The sequence below is a fragment of the Lepeophtheirus salmonis genome, chromosome 2 (genome assembly GCF_016086655.4).
Source record: "Lepeophtheirus salmonis chromosome 2, UVic_Lsal_1.4, whole genome shotgun sequence".
NCBI lineage: Eukaryota > Metazoa > Arthropoda > Copepoda > Siphonostomatoida > Caligidae > Lepeophtheirus > Lepeophtheirus salmonis.
Genome location: NC_052132.2, coordinates 39,633,286 through 39,657,139, shown reverse-complemented (window position 1 = coordinate 39,657,139; position 23,854 = coordinate 39,633,286). Strand labels below are relative to the sequence as shown.

At 28.5% G+C, this 23,854-nt stretch overlaps 1 protein-coding gene across 2 annotated transcripts in view; it reads left to right on the top strand.

The window, feature by feature from the left end:
• The first annotated feature begins 18,636 nt into the window (after positions 1 to 18,636).
• Positions 18,637 to 23,854, top strand: part of LOC121113734 (follistatin-related protein 1) — a 260,114-nt gene continuing 254,896 nt past the window's right edge. For both annotated transcript variants that reach the window (XM_040707586.2, XM_071886824.1), the window contains exon 1: positions 18,637 to 18,783. In XM_040707586.2, coding sequence (XP_040563520.2) covers positions 18,730 to 18,783 — 54 coding nt within the window. In that variant the 5' untranslated portion in view covers positions 18,637 to 18,729. The remainder of the gene's footprint in view (positions 18,784 to 23,854) is intronic.

Below are 23,854 nucleotides of genomic sequence, written 5' to 3'. Positions count from 1 at the left end.
AATTCAAATTGTCAGGATTACCATGTTGACTTTCGGTTTAATTTTTAGCATACTTAAAAGGTTATATTTTTTACAACTCCAATAATACAAATACCTATATATATATATATGTATATATGAATTACTTAACATATAAAGTAATTCATAAATCATATTAACTTATTCGAGTTGTGAACGGTAAAAAAAAAATTTGTCAAATTTTATAAGAATCCATCAGTTTTTATATTCATTGTATCAAATGATTGTCTTTCTATGTCACTGCATATACATTCATTAATAGGGTCCAAACTTTTAAAAATCAATAATGAGCTCTGCTCCTGTATAATCAGTATTGATTATTGGCTCAACAGCCTTTTAACTATTTTTCCAATCTTTTTATGGCTTCAATTTCTCTTGGAAATAATAAAAATATTTAAATATAAAAATATACATTTATAGCGTCGTATCTACGGTTAGGAATTCAATTATAATTATTGTTTTTTATGCAAAAACACTAAAATAAATGTTTATCCTCAAAAGTAGGTTCAAATTAGCACATGTACAAGATATGTATAAAGTGAATAAATTAGAACTTACCTAGCAGTCGTAACAGAAGCAGGAGCTTGAGACACAAGTTTCTTCTATTTTTGAATAATAAGTATGCTTAAAACTTTTAAAATATTAGGACATAGTTTAATGTTAAACTTTTCCTTCTTTTTAATAAGTGTATTTAACAAATTTCTTTATTAACGACTATGTTAAATGATAGAAATAGTTTACTTGTACATGTTTGAATATTAAGAGAGAGACATAAATATTTTAATGTTTTTGAACATGTATATCGTAAATACATGAAATAATAAATTTAGTGAATATAAATCGAATATTTTTCTAATAAATAGCTTTAGTAATGTGTATCTCGTGTTTTATGATTGCGATCGGTTTATGTACATAAAAAACTTTTTAGGCAGTTTTGTAATTTTTTGAGCTTGTATCAAAGATGGACACCAACAATGAAAAAATACGCCATATCTTATAGGTATTTTTCGATAAAGGCAAAACGTAGGCCAGGTAGCTAAAACTGTGAATCGGGTTTATGCTCCGGATATTGTAACTGTCAATCACACACAATTTAGTTTTCATTTATTCGGTTTCGATAATTTTGATATCAAAGATGTACCACACTCTGGAAGGCAAATTGTCGAAAATGTGGATCAAATAATGGAAGTTTCGAGTCTGACTTCATGTAAGGACTGTATTGATTGCCATAGAGATAAATATTAATGGGAGGGAAAAAATCATAAAAAATAATGTGTATCTTTGTAATACGTCTTAATTTACACACATCTCCTTTGTTCGTGTTATGTAAAGGATGCACAAGATCTGAGCTTATATCTAAAGTAAATGTTTGTCCTCTCTTTTAGAAAAATGCACTACAAATTGAAGGTTAGCGTCAATAGTTATCCTTTGTCCTTTCGTAACTTTACTCCCCTAAGACCAAAGGATTTAGAACAAAATAATAGAGGATGCAATTTGTCAACTAATATAAATATTGATACTATACATTCAATTATTTATAGGTATACATACGATAGAACGTTACATGTATCTACATAATATATATGTCTCTGTAGAGCACATTAATTCAGTTTGTAATGAAACAGAAATGCAGTATTGAAGGAAACGTGTTCCCTAATAAATATTTATTATATAGTTATATGTATTATCTCTGCAGTTATGTCCTAATTAAGATAATTTATTTATTTATGTGTGTGTGTACAATTTTGGAATAGAAGGGGTCATTAATATATATTTGTTGACTTCTAATGACATGGATAAAAAACAAGGAACACTACATATGAAATAGTGTTTCTCAAATTACATAAGTACATGCAGCTTGTGGAGGTTGTTTAACAACGAACATTGAGTGTATGCACATGTATGACATTGCTTTTTGTTTTGGTGGCGATCTAGTTGTGTTTGGTATCAATTTAAAAAAAATGGCATCCATCATGTAGTTTTTTAGATTTGCCAAAAGAGACTGTCCTCAAGACTTGCTCCCGTTTCAAAAATTAAGTAGAGGACATTATTACATATTAAGTTTTTTTTTGTGGAATAATGATAGTTTTTAATTTTAAAAAAATGTGTTTGTTTTTAAATTGAGATCGCACCCTATATATGATTTGATACAAACCTTTATGCATATGAAAGAAGTTTGTATATTCTTAAATAGATATAGACATTTTGATATATATTTAAATACTAATTTATGTAATAAGTAAAATGAAAAAAAAAAAACTATTCGATAATAATTAGTGATTAATACTTTACACATAATATGCCATTAGTATTCATTCTTAAAAATAAATTTGGAATTCATTTAAACGAAATTACTTATAATCAACAATAATATTAAGTGGACCACTACTTCTCAAACTTTTTTTATATGTAGGAGGTTGTATTAATCAGATAACGAAATCCATGGACACACCATTGCATATATTTTTTTGTTGTGTATAAATGTTATTGCCCCATCCGGCTATTTTCACAGATTGCATTATGACGCAGTGGCACATAGCTTGAGAAATACTGGACTGACCATTTAATAGAAGATAATAACACTCTTTGACATTTAAATTAACGACTTACTGGATAATTTTTTAGAAGATACATTTTTATATATGCGGATGACACAAAAATCATCCGTTGAATTGAAACTCTGTCAGTTATGTATGTACCAATTTTATAAACTGGAGTGTTACATGGAAAATCCCTATATATATGTGCTGCTTCCTTTCTCCAAAAAAGAGTTCATCCGTCCATGTTTTAAGGTAGTAGATGCTTACTTAGACCTTGCAATTTACTATCTCGTGATTTGAAATTTAAGAGGCATATACACTACATTAGAAGGAAGCCCAATCGATACTTAGGGAATTATAAAAAGAAGCTTCGAAACTCGTGACCCTTCGTCTATGGTAAAACTTTAGCAACTTTATGTCCTCCCAATTTTAATTTATGTATCTAATATATTGAATCCTTCACAAACCACTTGATTAATTCGTTAGGAAAGGTGCAAGTCAGGTTTGTGTAATTTTTACGTCATTCGGAAATAACAAGATTTATGAATGCAAAATCAAAAGACAAGGCCATATCACTTTGTCTCATAGACGTGCTATTAAAGATGTAATTACGCTACACCGAATTTAAAACAAAAGGATCAACCATTCTACCCCACTCTGGATACATAATAAAGGGTATTTCTTCCACAAAACGAGACTCCCAACTCTCAATCGACTCACCAAAACCAAAAATTGACATCTTTAAGCGTAGTTCATTTGACAAATCGACAAGTCTTTGGAATATAACACCTTTTGAGGTATTGAGGCTGACCTCAAGCAATTTTTAGTTAATTTATTTTTTTGTGTGACAAAAGAATATATATATTCTTTACATTTGTGGTTTACTTGATCATGTTGTTGGTTTTTTTTCGTTGCACTGTCACGTTAAAAAAATATTTTGATATTTGTATTTTAAATGATTCACTTTTATTAAGAAGGATATTTTTTATATTTAAAAAGCATTAAATATAAGTCGACCTTCAAAGGCTTTGTTTATCGCCGTTGGTCGAAAAAAAAATCAGGTTGCTATGCTTTTTCTTTTTCGATTGCGCATTTGACTTTTTTTCTACAAACAATATCTGAGCATCAATTTTGTTATTATATTTATATTGATTCATAGCACCTTCACGCCTCTAGTGGACAAAAAAGTGTTGCGTAGACAACTACATTCGACAAATATTAATGGCAGGTTCTTTGTTTTGCCACATGGTGTATAGCTTTGCTTCTAGTCACTGTATTTTGTTTGAAGAGCTATTATTTGTTTTTTGTATTTACATCTCCTATAGCTTTAAATATGGCTTAGTTACAATATCTATTATGTAATATTTTGCAGACTATATATGCCTCTAAAAGCTCAATTTTACAAGATATTTGATTTTTTAAATTAAAAATGTATATCTACGCACATATGTAACTAAGTAGATATTTGCAAATTTTAAGAGCCTTCTTTGTTCAGTGTGCATGTATTTGCTGGAATGTTAATGAATATAAAGATAATATTTTTGTATTCAGGAAATTATTCAAATTTAGTTTTTTTACTGCATTTGTAAAATTTAAAATCATACCCATTTACATATTTCATAATCTTTTATTTCTTTTAAAAAATGGAAATGCTCACAAAAATAAAGCTTTAATATACCACTCTAGACATAGATAAAAAAAATAGATACTTGAGCGAAAGAGTGATCAAAAATTTGTTTGTCTTTCTTTAATTAATATTCGGTAATTCCAACTAATTAAATGATATTCAACTGTAATAAACTCTGATGATGTAATAAAAAGATAACCAATCAACATCTTTCCTTTAGCAAAAGTTTAAACTTTTATAAACCTTCATACAAAGATATAAAGTAGTATACTGTAATTCCTTGTCGTACGAGTTTACAAGTTCCTGTGCCATAGATTGTAAGTTAAAACAATTTATGTCTAAGTAAATAAAAATAGACTTCCAGTTTTTTTGTACGACCGATCCAGACCGAATTTTTCTTCCAGACCGAACTTATTTAACGAACAAAACAGTTTAGCTTACTTTAAATCATAAAGGGTTAGGAGATGTAGACCTAAACTAAACACAACTAAGAACTTTTTAACAGCAAATTTACTGGAGTTTTACTTTTAATATTCATGTGATATTATGATTAAATTTTGCCCCACAACCCAGTACATGCTACTTTTATACACATAAGTGTTATGATATTGTTAGTCAGGATTAAAAAGCCCTATATTGTTCTAAATAAAAAAAATTATTAGGTCATTATTCTCCTTTAGAACCAACTGGCCATAAATGCATTAGAATAGATTATTTAATAATCTATATTAAAAACAATAGGAGGCCATAAATAATATTTTAATTTATTACTTTTGTTATTGTCTTTTAATACATTTTGACTCTTGTTAAAAAACATTTTTCTCCAAAAATTTAAAATAGTTTTTGGACATTCATAAGCAATAAATTATATCATCTATTGTTGTCGTGGATAATTTTCATATACATAAATATGTGTTAAATAAATGTATATTCATTTTTTGAACATCTCATTAATGGTTATGAAAATGCAATGTCCTCACTTTTTTGCATTCGTGAATGATTTATATATGTTACCGGCAAAGTATGAAAATCCGGGACTTTTTATAATATCTAGGTAATGTATACAACGCCTCATGGTTGCAGGCAAAACGACATTTTATAAATTACCTAGATATTTTATTTAATGCCAGGGTCACATGCCGTCAAAAAATATAATGCAAATATATTACAGACTTAAATAACAATACAAAGTTAAGAATAGTGCGCAAGGTACTTGTGCTTTATGTCCATTAATTGAATTCCTTTAATGAACAACATATTTTGATGACATAGCTATTCAGCTGACATAAACTAAATCATTTGAATTGGACAAAGGGGGGATTACTTTCAAATATAATAATAATTTAAGACATCTTCCATTTGTGTAAGAAGGGAGCTTCGCCACACAAATCGAAGTTTTTATTTGGGCAATCTAGATAATTTGGACTTGAATCTCCTTTATATCTTTATAAGAATAACTTTTGATGACGTAATAATAATGCAGTAATATTTAATCAGTTTTAAAATGATGAGTATCATTATGATAGAAGTCTAAAATTTTCCATGACTAGAAATTTAGCATCAAGTATAACTAAATGTATCTATTGTATGATGTATCATAAAAATAATACAAAGGAACCAGATAATAGAAATAATATTTGGGGTACGATTGCGTTTAATACAAAATCCCCAGCTCTGTTTATCTAGAAATTACAGCAAATATATATATATATATATTTTGGATTATTGTTATACCATTTTTCTCCGTAGTTTCTTATGCTCGTATATCGGAAAACAGTGGACTGCTAGAGCATAAGCCACTCCAGGCTGACATGCACTAATGTTTCTACCATGAATTGTCTGAAGTAAGAGCCAATATGGGTAAAATAGTGTTTCTATTTCTGAAACTAGATATCAAATTGTGAATTGAGGAAGTGAACAAAGGGAAGGCAATCATTAGGAAGACACCAAGAGTTTATTTGCTCCTTTAACATTATGACGTAAGGATAGCCGGGAATAAGACCAAATTAATATATCGTTGTAAGAAAATTTGTTCTGTTTTATTTCTCAGACCCTGAGTTATTTGTAATTATGAATAAGAGTCATTCGGCTATCCGTTATGATGGAAGAGAAAGAATGTTGAAAGAAATTGCTTAAAATACAAGAGGCCCGTCAGAAAAAACCAAATGGTGCAAAAAGAGGTACTGTGGTTGAGCCAATGGTGTCTTCGGAGCTCAACTCTTGTTAAAAAGTACATCACATTGATTTTCAAGCCCATCCGGACCGAGAATATGAATATATAATAGTGTATCAAGACACTTCCAATAAGTTTGTGGCTCTCAAGGAATTGAAATCAACGAGGGTGATAGAAGTAACATATCATCTCATCGGGATATTTACGCTGCTTGGTGCTCCAGCTTTCTTCAGTCCGATAATGGCCGAGAATTTGTACAGAAAGTTGTAAATAGTCTAAAGAAGTACAAGCCGGCCTGAAAAATCGTCCACGGGGTCCTGCTACTTACAAAGTTAGAAGAGTGTCGAACGAGCTAATCAGGGCATGGAAAATATGTTATGCACTTGAATTCACGATAAAAAACTGTTGCAGTAAGGGATAATGATTTGGTCTGTTTATGGACAATAAAGCCTTTCATTCTTACATTAAGATGTCGCCATACAATGATGCTTTATTCGGGTTCAAGTCAAGAGTTGCCCTTTTGACGTCATTTCTACCAGATGCTATTTTTCAAGATGTAGAGACTGAGGAATAACTCAAAAATATAAATACCAGCATTCAAATAACAGGGGAAAAAAAGAATTATCAGATAAGCAAATACAAGAGCTACAGTTCCTATTAGAATTAATAGACGTGAATCCAACCTATGTTGGAGAAAACTAGATCAGTTTTGATTCTTTTAGTATCAAAAAGTATTTTACTTCTGTGGACAATAAGCAAATTAATTTCTCCTCACATATGCTGCGTAGGTTAAAAAACCACAAGGATACCAGAACCTCTCAAAAGTAAGAACAAAACGTTCACACCATGTGCGTACAATATCCTCAAAGCAATGTTTGTGACGAAGTCAAAGTTGGTGGGCTTAACATTGTATGCAATGGTTTCTTTAATATTGAGAAGGCCATTAATAATAAAATGAAGAAATCAAAAAATAACCTCGAGATGCTGGCACAAAAAATGAAAAGAGATTCCGACAAAAAAAATCAGCTAGCGCCTTTGAATGCAACGCTACGAGTTCCAATACCAGACGTAGACAAATGGCTGGGTGTAATCTCTTAGCTGTTGTAATGAACCTGACAAAAGATAGATTTTACCAGCTTGGAACCAATAAATGAATCTTAAAATAACTGTATGGTTAATCACAATTCACTATAAGCAAAAAGAATTTGTTGAGGATAGAAGATGTCCCTGACCGTGAAACCCCTCTTCGATCAGCTACTATTTCTCAAACTACAGGAAGTGGGCAAAGATTTGCCAGATGTATTGGCAATACAAAATTCCAAAATAATATGTGCCTTTCCGAAAGAAAGAAAGTTAAGCGTCATTCAAAATGTCAATCTATTTTTTCTTGCTGCAATAAATGATATCTATAAGGCAGTGTCTCCGAATATAACAAGATTTTTCAATCGAAAATAATTGAGTATCAGAATAGTTTTTTCAGATTAATATAATAACTACTATCATTCCAGCTTTTCCATTTTCAGTCTCAGTTTTGCTTTCATTTTTTTCAGAAAATAATAAATATTTTTAAGGGTTATAATTTCAAATGCCTAATTAATAATAAAATTTTCTAATCTCATATTGTCAACATTTAATACTTTGCCTAAAGAATTACTGGTCATTATATAAATGTAATATATAGGAAAAGTATTAAAAAATTCATTTATTATATAGTTTGTCTGACCCCATCAGATATTATTTACACTACTTAGGTATTCTATAAAATGTATAATTATACATATTGGCAGTAACATATAAAACTATAACATGGGAGAGCTAAAGTAAAAATAGCGAGTAAAATTAATGGCCTAAAACATCATTCTATATTCTAGACACATATGCTGTACAAACACAAATTAATAGTGATTCATCATATTTCATACAATATTGAGTTTCACAAATTGGTTATTGATTTTTTTATGGTGTTTGTGTGGGTAAATATCTATTTAGAGTATTACAGCAATCTTTTAAAGCATTCACTACCCTTCTTTTAATTGATTTTATTCTGTTTTGGATCAATTTTTTTGTAGATATAGAACTGATATAAATTAGTAATATTTAAAAAGGCTTAATAAGGGTAATGTTTCATCAAAAAAAAAAAGTAAATCAGTATTTGTTCATCCTCCTTCACTTCCCTTGAGTTTATATCAACCCCAGAGATTTCAAAATCCTCGTATTATCTTGTGTGTATCATATGTGTGCTCTTTTTAGTCTAATATAATCTTAATTTAGTATTACCTTCCTGTACCCTATTTTTGTGGATAATATTTTTTGAATTCATTTACATTTTATGGAATTTTGTGTCATCGCGGTTCCAAGAATTTTTTTACGCGTTCTTATTATGTTTTACTTTTAAGATATTCTGTATATTGGCATAAGTGATTTTATCTACTTCAACTTTATGATACAATCTGTTAGCCTTCCTTTATTGTTGTCTACTTACTTAAGTTATATTGTATTAATGTTAATATAAAGTTTGTAAATTTGGTCAGTAGAATTTTGAATATTCCATGTCAAATGTTCTGATCAGCGGATTAATTTGTTTGTAAGACTCTTAGTTCTCTATTTATGTAATTAACGTTGCTCTACATGGATAAAGGAGTTGACCGGAAGCAAACCCTTAACGAGTTCTTGATTTACTATATATCAGCTGCATGAAGTTTGCATAGAGCATTTGTGTCATCCTGCGTAAAATCTACTGCATCCAGCATGCCAAGAACGCTGGTTAAATATCTTCTTCGAGTGGATTCAGCGTCTCCTGCCTCTGTGGAGACCAAAATCAACGGACAAGAAGCTTACCAGATCTTCAGAAGCTCCTCAACTACCACAAGAAATATGGCTCAACCATGAAAATCTTTAGTGATAAAAAGATTTTACAGTTGAATATGTTAATAATCACTGCAATAATCGATGGTTTACAGAGACAATAAATGATATTTAGGGTGTTTTCAGGACCAAGCATCCGTCCCACGTCATAGTCCTTGGGGTGTTGGAGTCGGCCTATAAAAAGATGCCACCATACTTTTTTTAAGCCTATAAGGTATGTTACTACTGAGTCATATTTCACTGTGCTTATTTACACTGTCTTGCTTTGGCTCAAAGTCAACAACACCAATGGGAATTATGTGTACCAAAAACATTGTATACCGGCTCACACTGTCTACCAGAACCAAAAGTTTTGCACCAGCAAAATGATTAACTTTTTTCACTCTAGCTACCCAGACCTGAACCCGTTAGACTATTTCTGGTGAGATATCATGGAGGATAAGACTAACAGGACCCCTCATCCGAATGTGGAGACCTTCAAGACTACCATTTTAAAGGATTGAGCCACTTTTCTCGTGTAGAGCATCCACAACGTTTGTTCCACCTTCAGACACCGTATAAAGGTAAAAATAGAGACTAAAGCTGGACAAATTGAGTGAAGGGATTCCTAATATATCCATTTATATATATATTAAAATTAAGATAGAAGTTCTAACTAACGTTCTAAATGACGTTAAAATAGATAAGCTTTTTATGTTGTAAAATGTATGAGTCCCATAGTTATGATTTCTTGATTTAAATCTTAAGAACACATCCAAATCGCACACATAATCTGTTTTATACATCAAACTTTACTCAATTACATCGAAATAAATTTAAGTCATTAATGCAACAATCAATTTCAACTACCCTTAATCTACATATAAACTACTATATTTAATGGTATAATTAGGAGGTTTTTTTGAAAAGTTCATGCTAAGTCCGAGAAATGGCAATACTGGCGGGTCTCGAGGTTATTTTGAGTTATTAGCATCTCTTGTAAGAAACATAACCTACTATCAATTTGTCAATTTCTTTCTGTTTGCTATTCATTTGAATCGAGGAAAAGGAGAGTTTTTCAAAAATGGACGAAAAAGAATTTCGTCTGTTGATTAAACATTACTTTATGAGAGTCAAAACACCTAAGGAGATTAAAATAAATTTGCTAAACATTATGGGGACTCTGGACCATCGATTAGAACAGTTTATAATTTATTTCAAAATTTTCGGAGTTAATGCAAGTGATGCTGAACGTTCCGGATGTCCTGTTGAGGTTACTACTCCATAAATCATTAATAAAATCCATGATATGGTGATGGATGGAGGCAGAATATAGATGTGTAAAATTGCTAGTGCTGTGGGCATCTCGAGTAGGAACCCTATTTCCATTAATTTTGTGACTGCAACTCCTGAGGTGTGAGCTGGTGCATTTTCGTGATGGAAAATAATTTTTGTATACCAATAGTGGGTTTTTTTCTTCCAGCTCCCTTTTCAAAACGGTGTAATAAAAAAGAATAAAATACACCTGGTACAGTTTTACAATTTTCCAGATAGTGGATGAGGATTATTCCTTACAAATCCAAAAGATAGTCACCATAATCTCTCAAGAAGATTCCTCGATTCAAACGAATGCAAAACAGAAAGAGATACACTGTTCTCACTGAAAGTTGGTGTTTGTTCATCCAAAAGATGCTAAAGATTACACATAGCCTCAATACACACCAGCAGTGCGATTTCACAGACTTTGCACGAACTTTTCAAACGACCCTGGTATATATATGTAGGTAACTATAAGATGAAGAAATTAGCATTTTTATAAAAATTTGATTACAATTTATCGTAACCAAAAGCAAAGATAGCCAAATATAATACAGAACTATAAAGCTAGTAATTATCACAACAAACTTATATTATATCACATTAATTTTTTACTTCAAATTTTCAGGGAATATGTCTTTTGATTTTTTTTAAAATAAATTTAACCCTACTGAGGTAAAACCCAAATAATATTGTTTATTAAAACACACTGCAAATTGCATAACTCGTGGAGTACGGAGTAATGGTGTGATTTATAAAAATTCTAACTTCATTTATATAGTATTTCTTGTAAATGGAAAAAAAAGAATAACTTTAAAAAGTACTTATATTAAAATTACCATGAAATATACTAGAGCTTCTTTTAAATCAGATTTAATATAAAAAAAACATCAGTTACATATATGAATACATTAACAATAAACTAGATTTCTTTTTATACCAGACTTTTTTTTAACAGCTTTTGTTATAAACGTGTTTATGTATTTTAAAATATATTGATAATATTTTTACCAAATCATCACACAATACAATTTTATCAGTGATAAAATTTACATATTTGATTGTTTTCAATAGTATTACATTATATTCTATATTAAATTTGCATTTTCTTTTAGAAAACTAGTATTTAATATCATACGTATCTATAATATGCTTCTGAATCTTACATATATCAAAAATAGTGGTGCAATAATAATTTTCCGTTGAAGTGATATGATTATTGTGAACAATAAACAAAGCGGCAATTTTTCTTTTGAAATCATAAAAAAATTTGGTGTCCATATCTGCAGTGTGTTTAAAAAGTATTTTAACATTCTAATCTTTGATTAATTTTTTAACCATAATTCGGCTTGATTAATGAAAAACAATTTTTTTTATGGAAATATCATCTTCATTCACCTCAATTATGGCCTCCAGTCGAGGCTAAAATGCCATACAAACTTAATAAATTTAATTGTTGTAATTTGTTCCCATCATTTTCCCACAAACTACTTCAGGTCTTCAATCTTAATATGGTGTATTACTGTAGGACCTTGAGAACTAGAACTGATTAAAAAATGAAGAAATAAAGTCGAATTACGTCATCAAGGAGTAAACTTTAAATTATTTTTTTATTACTGATATGTAGCACTTAGCTGGACTGGACCAAGACACACTCTACTGGAGTCTTGAGTCTTAAATAATGACCAACAGACCAGTAATTATGACTCATAAAACAAATGTTCATATTTTTCAGTAAGCATTAATCTTGACGTGGAACGACATATCATAGTGACCAATGAGTTATAAAGAAGGAACTAATTTGAAATTGATGTGCGTAAGGTCGAATTCAGGTCGTTTGTCAATTTAAGATTTTTGATCAGAGCCACAGAAAGATTTGTATGCTTAAATTACTGTAAATAGACTTAATAAAAACTTTTAACTTTAACATTAACTTTGACAAAATAAGAACGTGTTTAATTATAATAAAAATGATGGAATATCAGTGAGTGTTCATAAAAGACAGAGATTAGTCTACTTGATTTTTGCTAGTTAAAATTGTAAGTCCTTGTTGGACTCAGAGTTGAATTAAAAATAGATATCAGAGTAATTCTTGCCTATGCCTTTGTTTATTTCCTTCTTTCCCTTATCCTCCGTCAAATCTGCTTTTAGATGATCTAATGAAACGTCATGACAGCTAAGCTGTTCTCCTCTAAAACAATCATAAAATTGTCAGGTTACCATATCAATTTTCTTGGGTATTTTTTTTAACATTCCCAAAATCCACACAATTTATATCACAAGTTATATTCTATATTGTTAAAGCCAGGTTTGTTGGTTAGTCGACGACAATTTACTCCTGGAAATGTAGGGCAATATCGTTAGTACTATTATACTCCTACATAATTGCCTAGAGTTCTTTAAATTTTATATATATATAAGAATACTACATTTCATCACATTTTCAGAAGTGGGCGGGAGGAATAATGCATTTTTTTGGACGACTTTTAATAAAACGACTCTTAATATCTTCATATAATAAACATTTTTTTTTTTAATTTTTAATAGAAAAAAAAAACTTGGAGAAAGAAAACATTTGATATTCCCCCGAGTGCGGTTATCTGATTTACCATATATAGAAAAAATCAAGCATAATATAAAATAATCATCTTATATAATTAAAAAAAAATAGTTAATTATAATTAACTATTATAAAATATATCGTTTTGTATTCTTTCTTATGTGCATATACGAACATTTTTCCTTTAATAATTAATCATAATTAAAATTTTATTTTTCTAAATCTTAAATATTCACATTTTTGTTAACAGTCTCAATAAATGAATTATTTAATGTATATTGTGAATATAATAAACATTATGTTACTTATTTATGTACATTAATCAAAATGTAATTAATTAATCCTTTCAATGAAGTTGATAATTTTCAAGTTTATACTATTTAATCATACTCAATTTAATAAAAAAATTATCCTAATGACCCAATAAACAGTTATTAAAATAAATTTACACTAATTTTATTTACAAAATTTGTTTTTCATATAATTTTAAAATTAAAAAGATAAGTACATGTAATTAGTTTGGTATTAATATAGAATACATTTCATTCAATAAGTTGTCCATTGATATGTTCTACAAGGCTACGAAAATAGGAAAAGATTTAAGCAACATTTGCAATATCAAACCTCTCTTACAAAAATAGAATATTGAAATCGGCGTAACTTTTAATAACACGTCATGATAATCATAATCAACAAAATCATCTTATTATTTCATTTTAAGGTTTGAACATTTCTTTGAGATCTTTCGGGGATCATGAGGCTTTTGATAATTTATCAGATTATTCCTTTTTTGGACTGTAATATCAATTGGGGGGTTGGCCTGTGTGGAAGAAAAAAATGACCACTCTTCTTTTATCTTTCCGTTTTCTTAAACCAAGAATACAGGAGAAAAGCTTCTATAATTCCTAGAGGGGTAGATATATCATTGTAAAAATGTTGTAATAAATTATTGAACAATTGTAATCAAAGTTTGCCAAAAATATTTTTAGTCATTTTGGATTTATGAGAAAAAAAAAGAGTCAACAGAAGCGTACGTAATTATTTTTAGTGATCCTTATTTTGTTGTTGTGTTGATCTCATAATGACCGAATTTCGCTCAAGAAAGGATCTGGTTTGCTTGGTAGGATCTAATGAATACAAAAAATCAGAATCAGTGACTGCCTTGGGTGCCATCATTAGTTCCTTTCAGGTGCCTATTATCTCTCTGCCTCCATGAGTTAAATTAACAGAATAGAGTTCATGATAACTCTTACCCTTGTTAAATTATAAATTCAAAGAAAAGGCGTAGACATTTTAAAACGAAAGTTTTCCTTCTCACACGTCAATTATGATGCAAAATTGGTGCAAGTACAATTTCTCTAGCTTCTTAAGCACCAATTTTTAGCCTCCATCCCGTTGGGATTTGAATCAGATAGATTTTGAATCTAGTTTATTTAAAAAGAAAGAGTCTGGATAAAGCCCTATACAATTTTGAATATATTGAAAGCCTTAATAATCAATGAATGGGACTGTGTCAGTAGTGATGACTTGCTTAACAGACTCAATTATTATTTAAAATCCGGGCATTGCCGGGTATCTTCAACTAGTCAGAAATAAAAGAATGTTACCTAAAAAATACCGTTAATTCACTTAGTGAATTTTCAAGGGAAAGGAAATCCGTCACTAATAAATTAAGTATTTTTTCTAAATATGTGGTGTGTCAATACATAAGCAATCTTAACAGAAAATAAGAAACCCTTTCTATTGTTTTAAATCATGAATAAAAACAGATCAAGGTTTAAATTACCCAGTTTGGTCAAATATTCTTATTTCTGGGATGGATAGAAATACTAAACAAAATTACCTATAATTTCAAACCATAATTTAATATATGCATAACGTCAACATAAAAATAATTTAGAACAAATGCAAGAAAAGGAGAAAATCCCAATTATTTTTATACAAGATGAAAACATATATTCCAATATTTTATAGACATACTTTGGTCAATTATAGGCTTTATTTCAAACATGTGAGGTGAGTTAAGATACCTAATAAGTTTAATTAACGCTTAGAGCTTAAGTTAGATAGGCCTTGATATGGCATTTAAAATTAAGTATATTAATTTTTCATTCTTATGTTGTGATGATCAATTTGTTGCGCCTCTAAAATGTTAATAAAAATATGTTCAGTTAGAAATTGACTAATTTTTTTCGAAGAATACAAATGTCCTCCACATTTAATTCTAATAAAAATAATTCTATCTTTATATAGTGTTGACGGATCACGTCCAAGATATCACCATATTTGCTTACCAACTCCGTATATTGTATGCTGCAATTTATAGCACCTCCAATAGATTTATCAAAATGACTTAAAATAATCAAAGTAAGATAGTTTGATTGAATGTACGAATACAATCAAGAATCTTTTTGATAAAATTTATATAATTACATATATATATATATTTTGTTGATGGACTCCATTTGTAAAAAACTAACAAGATTTATTCCTTAGTAACTGATCTCAAAATAAACTATTGCATTGTTCATTAGTTTTTAAATGAAAATATTAGTGGATCATTTATTATTAATATAACGTATTTCTTCTTTTAAAAAAAAAAAAACAATACAATTATGTATTATCTAGTTAGTTATTTTATCAGGCAATGCAAAATAATAGCTATTCATTTTGCAATATCATAAAGTTTGACTAATAATTTCAACAAATGTATACTTTTCCATAAAGTATTTCTCAGAGTTATTTGTGATCAATTACTCAAAAGTTATCAGAGCATTTGTTAATTATATTCATTGTACAGTGAATTTAAAAAAATCTATTTTTATTTCGATGAATAATTATGTATACTTGGCTGGGTCGTATTTTTCATTTTTTCGAAAATCCAAAACCAGTAGTGTTTTTATTGTGTTTTTTTACTTAAATTTCAAAAATGTAATTTTCAAAAAGATGGGATCGCCTTTAGCTATCAATTCCATTTTAAATATTATTAATATTAGAGAAAAGGTGTTTATTTCTATATTTTTCAGTGCTTGCATTCTATTTATAATTTATAGATATTCGTATAAAGGGAATGTAGTTGTAATGTCATTGAAGTGAAGAAATCAAATATGAGAAAATTTTAATCATTAAATTATTTTAAGCTAGTTATGTGTGTACTTTAAAAAAAAAAAGTACTTTTAATTATGTTTTGTTTGGAGAATACTTAGAAGTATATACTTCTATTTATTAACCTTATGATGAATATTTGTGGTTGCTATGTTTTTTCCTTCTTACCGGTTGATGAGGTCAGTGATGCTAGAAGCCCCACAATACATAGCAGGCGTTTTTCTGATCGTGACAGATAGGCTTCCCAGTTGACCATTTGTTACATTATCTCGTGTAATCGCCAGGATTTGTTCTATTCCTTTAATTATCTCTTTTTCCACATCAAAGCAAACTTGAGCCTGTAAAAGCATTTCTCCATGAACATACCAAACAGATATTTTCACTGTTGGCATCACAAGTTCACGCACATATTTTTCCTGGGGCTTGAGACAATTAAGTTAAAATATGACGTACCTTGGCCCTATTATCCAACAGTGTTTTACCTTGGTATTGAAGCAACACGGATAATACAGACCAATAATATGAGTCAACTATGAGTCATATTTTTTTAGATTTCTCCCATTAACTCTGAGGTTTAATTTACATAGTCTTAAAAGTATGTTAGCAGTGTCGAGCCAGCGGCTGTGGTAAACAGACCCGATATCCAAGAAATTCATCCTTCCAGGAAACATTTTGAACAACCACATCTCACAATTTGAGTAATGGTACGTCAGTAGAGATTCTGGATAAGTTTGGATTGATATTCAAGTCAGTAACCGAGCCTATCAGCTCTCCTATTGGTCCAGATAATGTAATATCAGAGAGAGTTGGTCCATCCAACTCAAGAATTAGATGGCGTAAGAGAATTTCATTAGTATGCAGACTAAACTACAACCAAACCATTTTCTTCCAAACTCCATTACAAGTTTTGCATAACTTCAGTATTTAAACCAGTGTTCTTATTTCTTGAGTCCCCTCCAATGGCCAAGACTTTTTTTATGAAAAAACCCATCTCCTTTAAACAATTAAATATAAACTTTTGAATCTTTAAAGCGTGTGATTCTTCCTTCTTTGCATTTTCTACTATAAAGGGATTCTTGATCCTACCAATAAATGACTGTTCACTTCTCATTACTTCCATCACCACATTTGTCAAGCCAGTTTTTAGATCAAAGAAAATACAGGAAATTGGCTTATTTGCTCTACACCTCTTCAAAAACTCATCTTTAATCTCTTTCATCAACTTCTCCTACACTTTTCAAATCTTGTTTTTGTCAAATATTTGCGTTTACATTTAGACTTTTATAAAGTCTATGTAAATTACGTTTAAATAGGTTTTAGCTATGGATTTATCAAATAGATTTAAAAGTTAACTATATTTAACTTTAAACGTCCAATTAAAGTAAAATATGACTTTTATATTTACACCAAGAAAAGCATAATCAAACCGTAAACTTACTTAATTTAATGTTTAGTTATGATTAATATTTCTTCATATTTGAACTTTTTACATCAAGGACAGTAAATATTCATTTCCTTGATATGAATATCTATAAGTTACATAAAGGAATAGATTACTGGAAAATATAGACAAAAATGCATTTTCATTCATTTTCAAAGTGAAATTGATGTAGGTTAAGATTATTTTATCTTTTTGAAAATTATATTGTTAAAATCTACGAATACAGTAAAAAAAACTACATGTTATTAATTTTCGAAAAAACGATAAGTACAACCCAGACCAATTTACAGGTTTTTAATTCAGCTTTTAAATAAAAATTATAATTTTTTTGACGGTGATTAATAAAATATTTAATATATAGTTATTAAAAAATGCAAAAATATATAGTAAAGGGCTTCTTTTTAACCCATATATATTTATTACTTTTGTCTTGCATTAACAATTTTAACTTTCAATTCCGTAACATTTAACGTATAACTGACCATAACTTTTTTGTAAGAATTTACAAATATATATTTTTTTAAATGACTGATTTGAGCTTTAGCTCCGCACGCTCTTTGCTATGTTGTAATATTGATCAATTAGTCTATGTCTAAAATATTAAATGACTACTCAAAAAAGAATCCTCTGACGATACACATTCAAAAATTGATGATGTTGAAATTGTTTAATAAGTATTCTACCCAAAGTTTAATTTATTGATATTATTATCCAAATAAAAAAACTGATTTTATTATCAAATTAAGATAAAATATTGAATAATTCAAATTGACCCCTTGTCATCTATTTATTTGTAAAGGTATCATATATTAATTAAAGAATTTTGCTACATACTTCAAATAAGAATCAGGTAGGTAGAAAATAAAATTTCACCTTCTTCCTCTGCCCCCCCCCCTTTCCCCCTCTCATAAATGAGTGTTGTAGAATTATTTTTCTCTCTATCTATACGAAGCTCCTTTTTTTATAAATATATACAATGAAGGAAAAACAGATTCTTTCTTCTTCAGTTGTTTTTTGAGCTTTCTAGGAACCATATCGAATTTTGTGGCATACTTTTTTAAAAAATTACATTTACAAAATAAATTACGGATCATCATTAAAATCATGCAACAAATCAACTATTTATTGATCTTATTACTAGTAACGGATCTTTCAACGGTAAGGGAATTTATCACTATTTTTTTCTTTGTAATAATATTCTAAAATTTTGTTTTGAAAATTAAAATTTTTATCAAAAAATCATTATTTTTCTTAATGATTAAGAATTCATTTTTTACAACTATCTGTTTTTCTTCGTTCATTTCTCAATTTACTTGTGTAAAAATATTTGAAAATGATTATTCTTTATATACTTGCATAAAGTTAGAAATTATAACAAATGAACAACAAAACTACTATTATTTCTTTTAACCGTATTTAAATCAATAATATTTTTTTAATAGTAAAAAATTGGAATTATTTTTGTTTTATTATTCTTGAAAAATGAAATAAAATGAATTTTATCGAGTATATTTTATTTTCAACTCTATCTAACGTAAAGCCGATATCCATATTTAGTGGGAAAAATCAAAGAAGTTTTGTTATATTTGTGTAATTGTTCATAATGATAAGAAGTCTCGTGTAGGCAAAAAAACATTTGTGGTCGGATATCTTACGAAATAAAAAACTGATCTACCCTAACCATTTATATAAATAAGAGACATAGAAGAGGACTGGGATATCTTATATTCTTATTGGAACATACATTGTTTGATAGTAATTTATGTCTTGTTAAATAATATTTCCTCTACAATAGATTGGTCTTTGTATAACACGTTCCTTTAAATATTGAGTTATCATAGACCTAAAATTTGCATTTTCTTAAAACATAATCACTGACAAATTTTAAATTATTTTGAAAAAGTTTTAAAGTTCACTAAACAGCTTTCAAATTTTGAAAATTGATGTTGTTGTGGTTTTCTCTAGTTTAGTTAGAATGGAATATAATAAATTAAGAAAAAATAATGATATTGTTTTAAATGAAAATAAATAATACGAGGGTGTTTTATTGGAAACAAATTTAAGAAAAAAATGGAACCATTCGAGAGAGAAAAACTTAACTTTTAAGATTTCAAGGAAATTGTGCTACCTTCAAAATTATTTCAAATTTAATATAATCTGTAAATAATTATAGTTTTCCAAAATTTAAGAGATTAAGATTGAAGAAACTTCATCATTTCACAAAATAAAATCTCCGGCTGCACACCATTTTAGACTAGGAACTCATATACATATAATTTTTTTGTAGAATGTATTTAATTTTTTAATTAATGATTATAGTTTCATATGTAACAAATAAAAATAATAAATACATTTTTAAAGTGTAATTATGTATTTTTTGTTTTGGTGCTGGAACCACCCAAGAAAGTAACGTTAGTATTTGAAAGGAAATAACGTATTAATAGATTTAAAATGATTTTAGCAATGATAACTAACTATTTGGTGTTTCTTTTAATTAAGAACATTTTAATATTTTTAAAATAAAAGGATAATTAATTGATACCAACCAATAAGATGTCATAACCTTAAAAGAATTTATTTGTAACATGTTTATTTAATTATATTAAAAATTTCCTTAAAGTTGCATCCTTGATAAATAATTAATAAACATGAATAACATTTTCTAATTGAAAAACTATGATTAAAAAATCAACTATATTTTTCCAATTAATTACTTAATCCTTATATCCAACCCACAAATGTATTTATTAGAAATATTATCTAGCTTGATGCAAAATATGTAAAAATTAAAAATATCAAATACCAATATTTTTTTTAAGTATTCATCAATTGTTATTTTTTATTTATGTTTTGCATTCTCAAAAATATTTCAGGTTTTATATTTATCGAATTATTGTTTTATTAGACGTGTTAACTACAAATATGTAATCCGTTTTGTTGTATCACATCTAATAAAATCAATTATTGTAGTATTTTTCATTTCTTTTTTATGGATTAGAGCCAATTTAATAGTGAAACCCCCTTTTTAAATTACTTTTCGAAAATAATCTCTCAAGTTTGAAAGACTAATTTTTTAAAATTCAATTTTCGACATATTTAAATTTTATAAAAAGTTATAAACATATTTTCTTTGTAAAATTAATTACACTTTCAAAATAATTTCTTTACACTAAAGCAAATCAAAACTGAGAAAATATGTATTTATAACTTTTAAGAATAAGATTACAATATTATTTCATTATTTTTCTCAAGATATGATAGTTGTACATGAAATATCGGTCTATATTGAAATATAAAATATAACCCTATAAAAAATAAGTTTATTTTCTTGCAAAGTTATGTTTCATTACTTCCATACAAAATAGAGCAAATCTATAAAAAGTCTGATAATATTTTAAAATGCTGAAAACCAGATCTGATATAAACACCCTATAAATTACAGAAAGTAATCAGTGCAGTCAGCAAAGCTGAAGTGTCAAACGTTTAGCTATTGGCGATGTGTCATTTTGAAGAATCAATTTAGAGATACACGTAAAAAATCCATGAGATAATATCCTATATATTGTTTTAAACAAGTCACAAGATGATCCTAAGGGAAAAAATTGTTATTTTTGCCATAAGAATTTGTAGATCTCCGTTCTTTTATTCTACAGATGTGAAAAATTACCCCTATCCATAATTATAATATACCAAGGGAAGCAAAATAAGCAAGAACTCTCTTCGTGGCTCTATGACTACTTTTGTCAAGCAATTATAATTCTCAACTCCCTCTCCATCGATGGGAAATACTAATGCATAGTGTTTAAGAATGTTTACCAATAGCTGTTTGTTAGAACTAGCTCCAGATCATATCTTCATGATATGATTTACTTATCACATTTTGGATTTGTTGGTTTTTTTTTTGTTTTGATCCTTGTGTCGTTGTCATAATTTTAATTCAACGCACAAGTGTCGTTTTACATTAATCCCGAATTGTTTTGTTTCATTTATTTTTTTTGAGACAAATTAGGACCAATTTGAATTTAGTACTCTTATAATTATTATGAAATGGTAGATGCATTGAATTAAAAACAATTATGTAATGAATGTTTTCAGAAATTAAAGTAATTTGTAAGGGGATCTATTTTATGTACATAATCAGAATATTAATTTTTATTAAGACAATTATTTTAATTCCGAAAAACATACATTACTCTTATTTTAATTCCATTTCATCCTCCATTTGTTAAGTATGGAATAAAAATTGCAAAATACAAATTGCTTAGGGTGGGGTGGGGGGCTGAGCATGTGCAATCATCTGTACTTTCTCTTTTTTTCAAAATTTGACCAGAAGGGAAATTTATATCCTAAATTGCCTAACCCCTCTCTCACACCTATCAATATCAATAAACTAATTTATGGTTAACGATCCGACTTATCAAGTGCTGATCAGTTCTGTTATGTAAATATGTTAATTTGAACAAGTAAGAATGCATTTTTCTGTCATTGTATCGAGAAATACTTTAATGTAACGTTAATGAAGATACATAATGCATTTCAAATATTTTTGTCGCTCTAAATCTACTTATTTGAAAAATACAGTATTTTTTCTTTTTTTCCCAAATGATCATATTCCTTTAAGTTTCCCTATAAATGGATATGTTTTTTTTTAAATTATTTAAATATAATTAATAATAAACAAGTCAAATGACCGTTAAAACACCTTTCTATACCTATCATTTTGAGAAAAAGAAATAATGAATTTTTTTTTAACTCCTTGAAAAGTCAATAAATTTTAAGTGGAATCAATGTAGCTCTTGGAAAACGCACTTTCTTAGAGAAAGAAGTATACTTTATGTATGTAAATTGACTTCACAAAAGATTCTTAGGTTAAATGAAATACTATAATTTTTAAATACTTAATCAATGCAACTCCATTTAATCAATTAAAGGCACATTTAAAAAAAAAAGTTTAAAAAATGCTAGATCAGGGTATTTTTCGTAAATGAAATTTTAAAACGGGTCATTTTAACCCATTAGACAAAACAAGGATTATAAAAATAAGTCAAACAAATAACCGTTATTTGAAGGGATGATCTGTTTATATATACATATATATGTATGTATTTTACATTTTAAGTAAAGTATTGAGACATATATAGACATGAATTCAATTTAAAATTAATTAGTGTTTATAACCTACTTATTCTATATTGTTACTAAAGAAGTAAATAAAAGAAAGAAAATGACTCAAATAAGTTTAACTCAAGTAGTCGTTTATTTAATTTGCAACAAAAATATACAAGTATCTTTATTTTTAATTTTATTTGTGTTTGGGTACAAGAAATACATCCCTCCTTTAAGATTAGTAAAATACATTTTTATTTCTGTAAGTAGATAAAAAAGTTATATGTCTATAAAACAACTAATTAGAAGAATGTTTGGAGTACAAATTAGTACTCTGAGAAATGTTGATCTTGAAAAAAGTTTATCCATGTTTTTAAACCAAATTATCTATTATTAAGTATCTTTGATATTTCGTTTATTTATTTTTTTTAAGATAAAACCTATTTACTCCTTCAATAACACCCTTCCTTTAAAAAAAAATAATTAAGAAACATAACGTTCTTAGAGGCTGTTAAGATAAAATCGGCCCCTTTTTCAAAAATCTTGATATTGTCACCGAGGCCATATTTTTTGGCAGATTGACTTAAAAACTGGTTTGAACTGTATATATGAATTTTGAAAAAGAGCTTTTTTGATATATCCGCCTTCAACCACAATCACAGGAGGAAGCCAGCCCCTAAAGGAGGAGCGGAATTTGATGAGGTAGTTCCTTGTCATGTTGGTGATTGTTTCCTTGATGAAGACAATCAAAGAATCCTTGATGCCTTAATATGTTCGATTTGTTTTAGATTCAACGTAGCCACAGAAAAAAATCCATTGTATTAAGATCTGGCCAACATGAGAGCCCGATTTCCTTCTCAATTAAGTCATTGCAGTGCTCACTGATACCCCTTCAGGGTCTAGTCTATGATATGACAAGTTGATAAGTACCGTTGACATACACATAGGCCTCAAGTTACATTTTATACCTCCCTATTTGAAATTTGTAGTTGTTGTGGACAAAATTATCGTCACGGTGCAAAACCATCCCTCCTTTGTAAGCTCAATCTTCTTTATATTTGGAGGAGCTGACGCCCTGATGTCCAAAACTTTGAAAAAGTTTGTTGATATAACAATTTGTCTG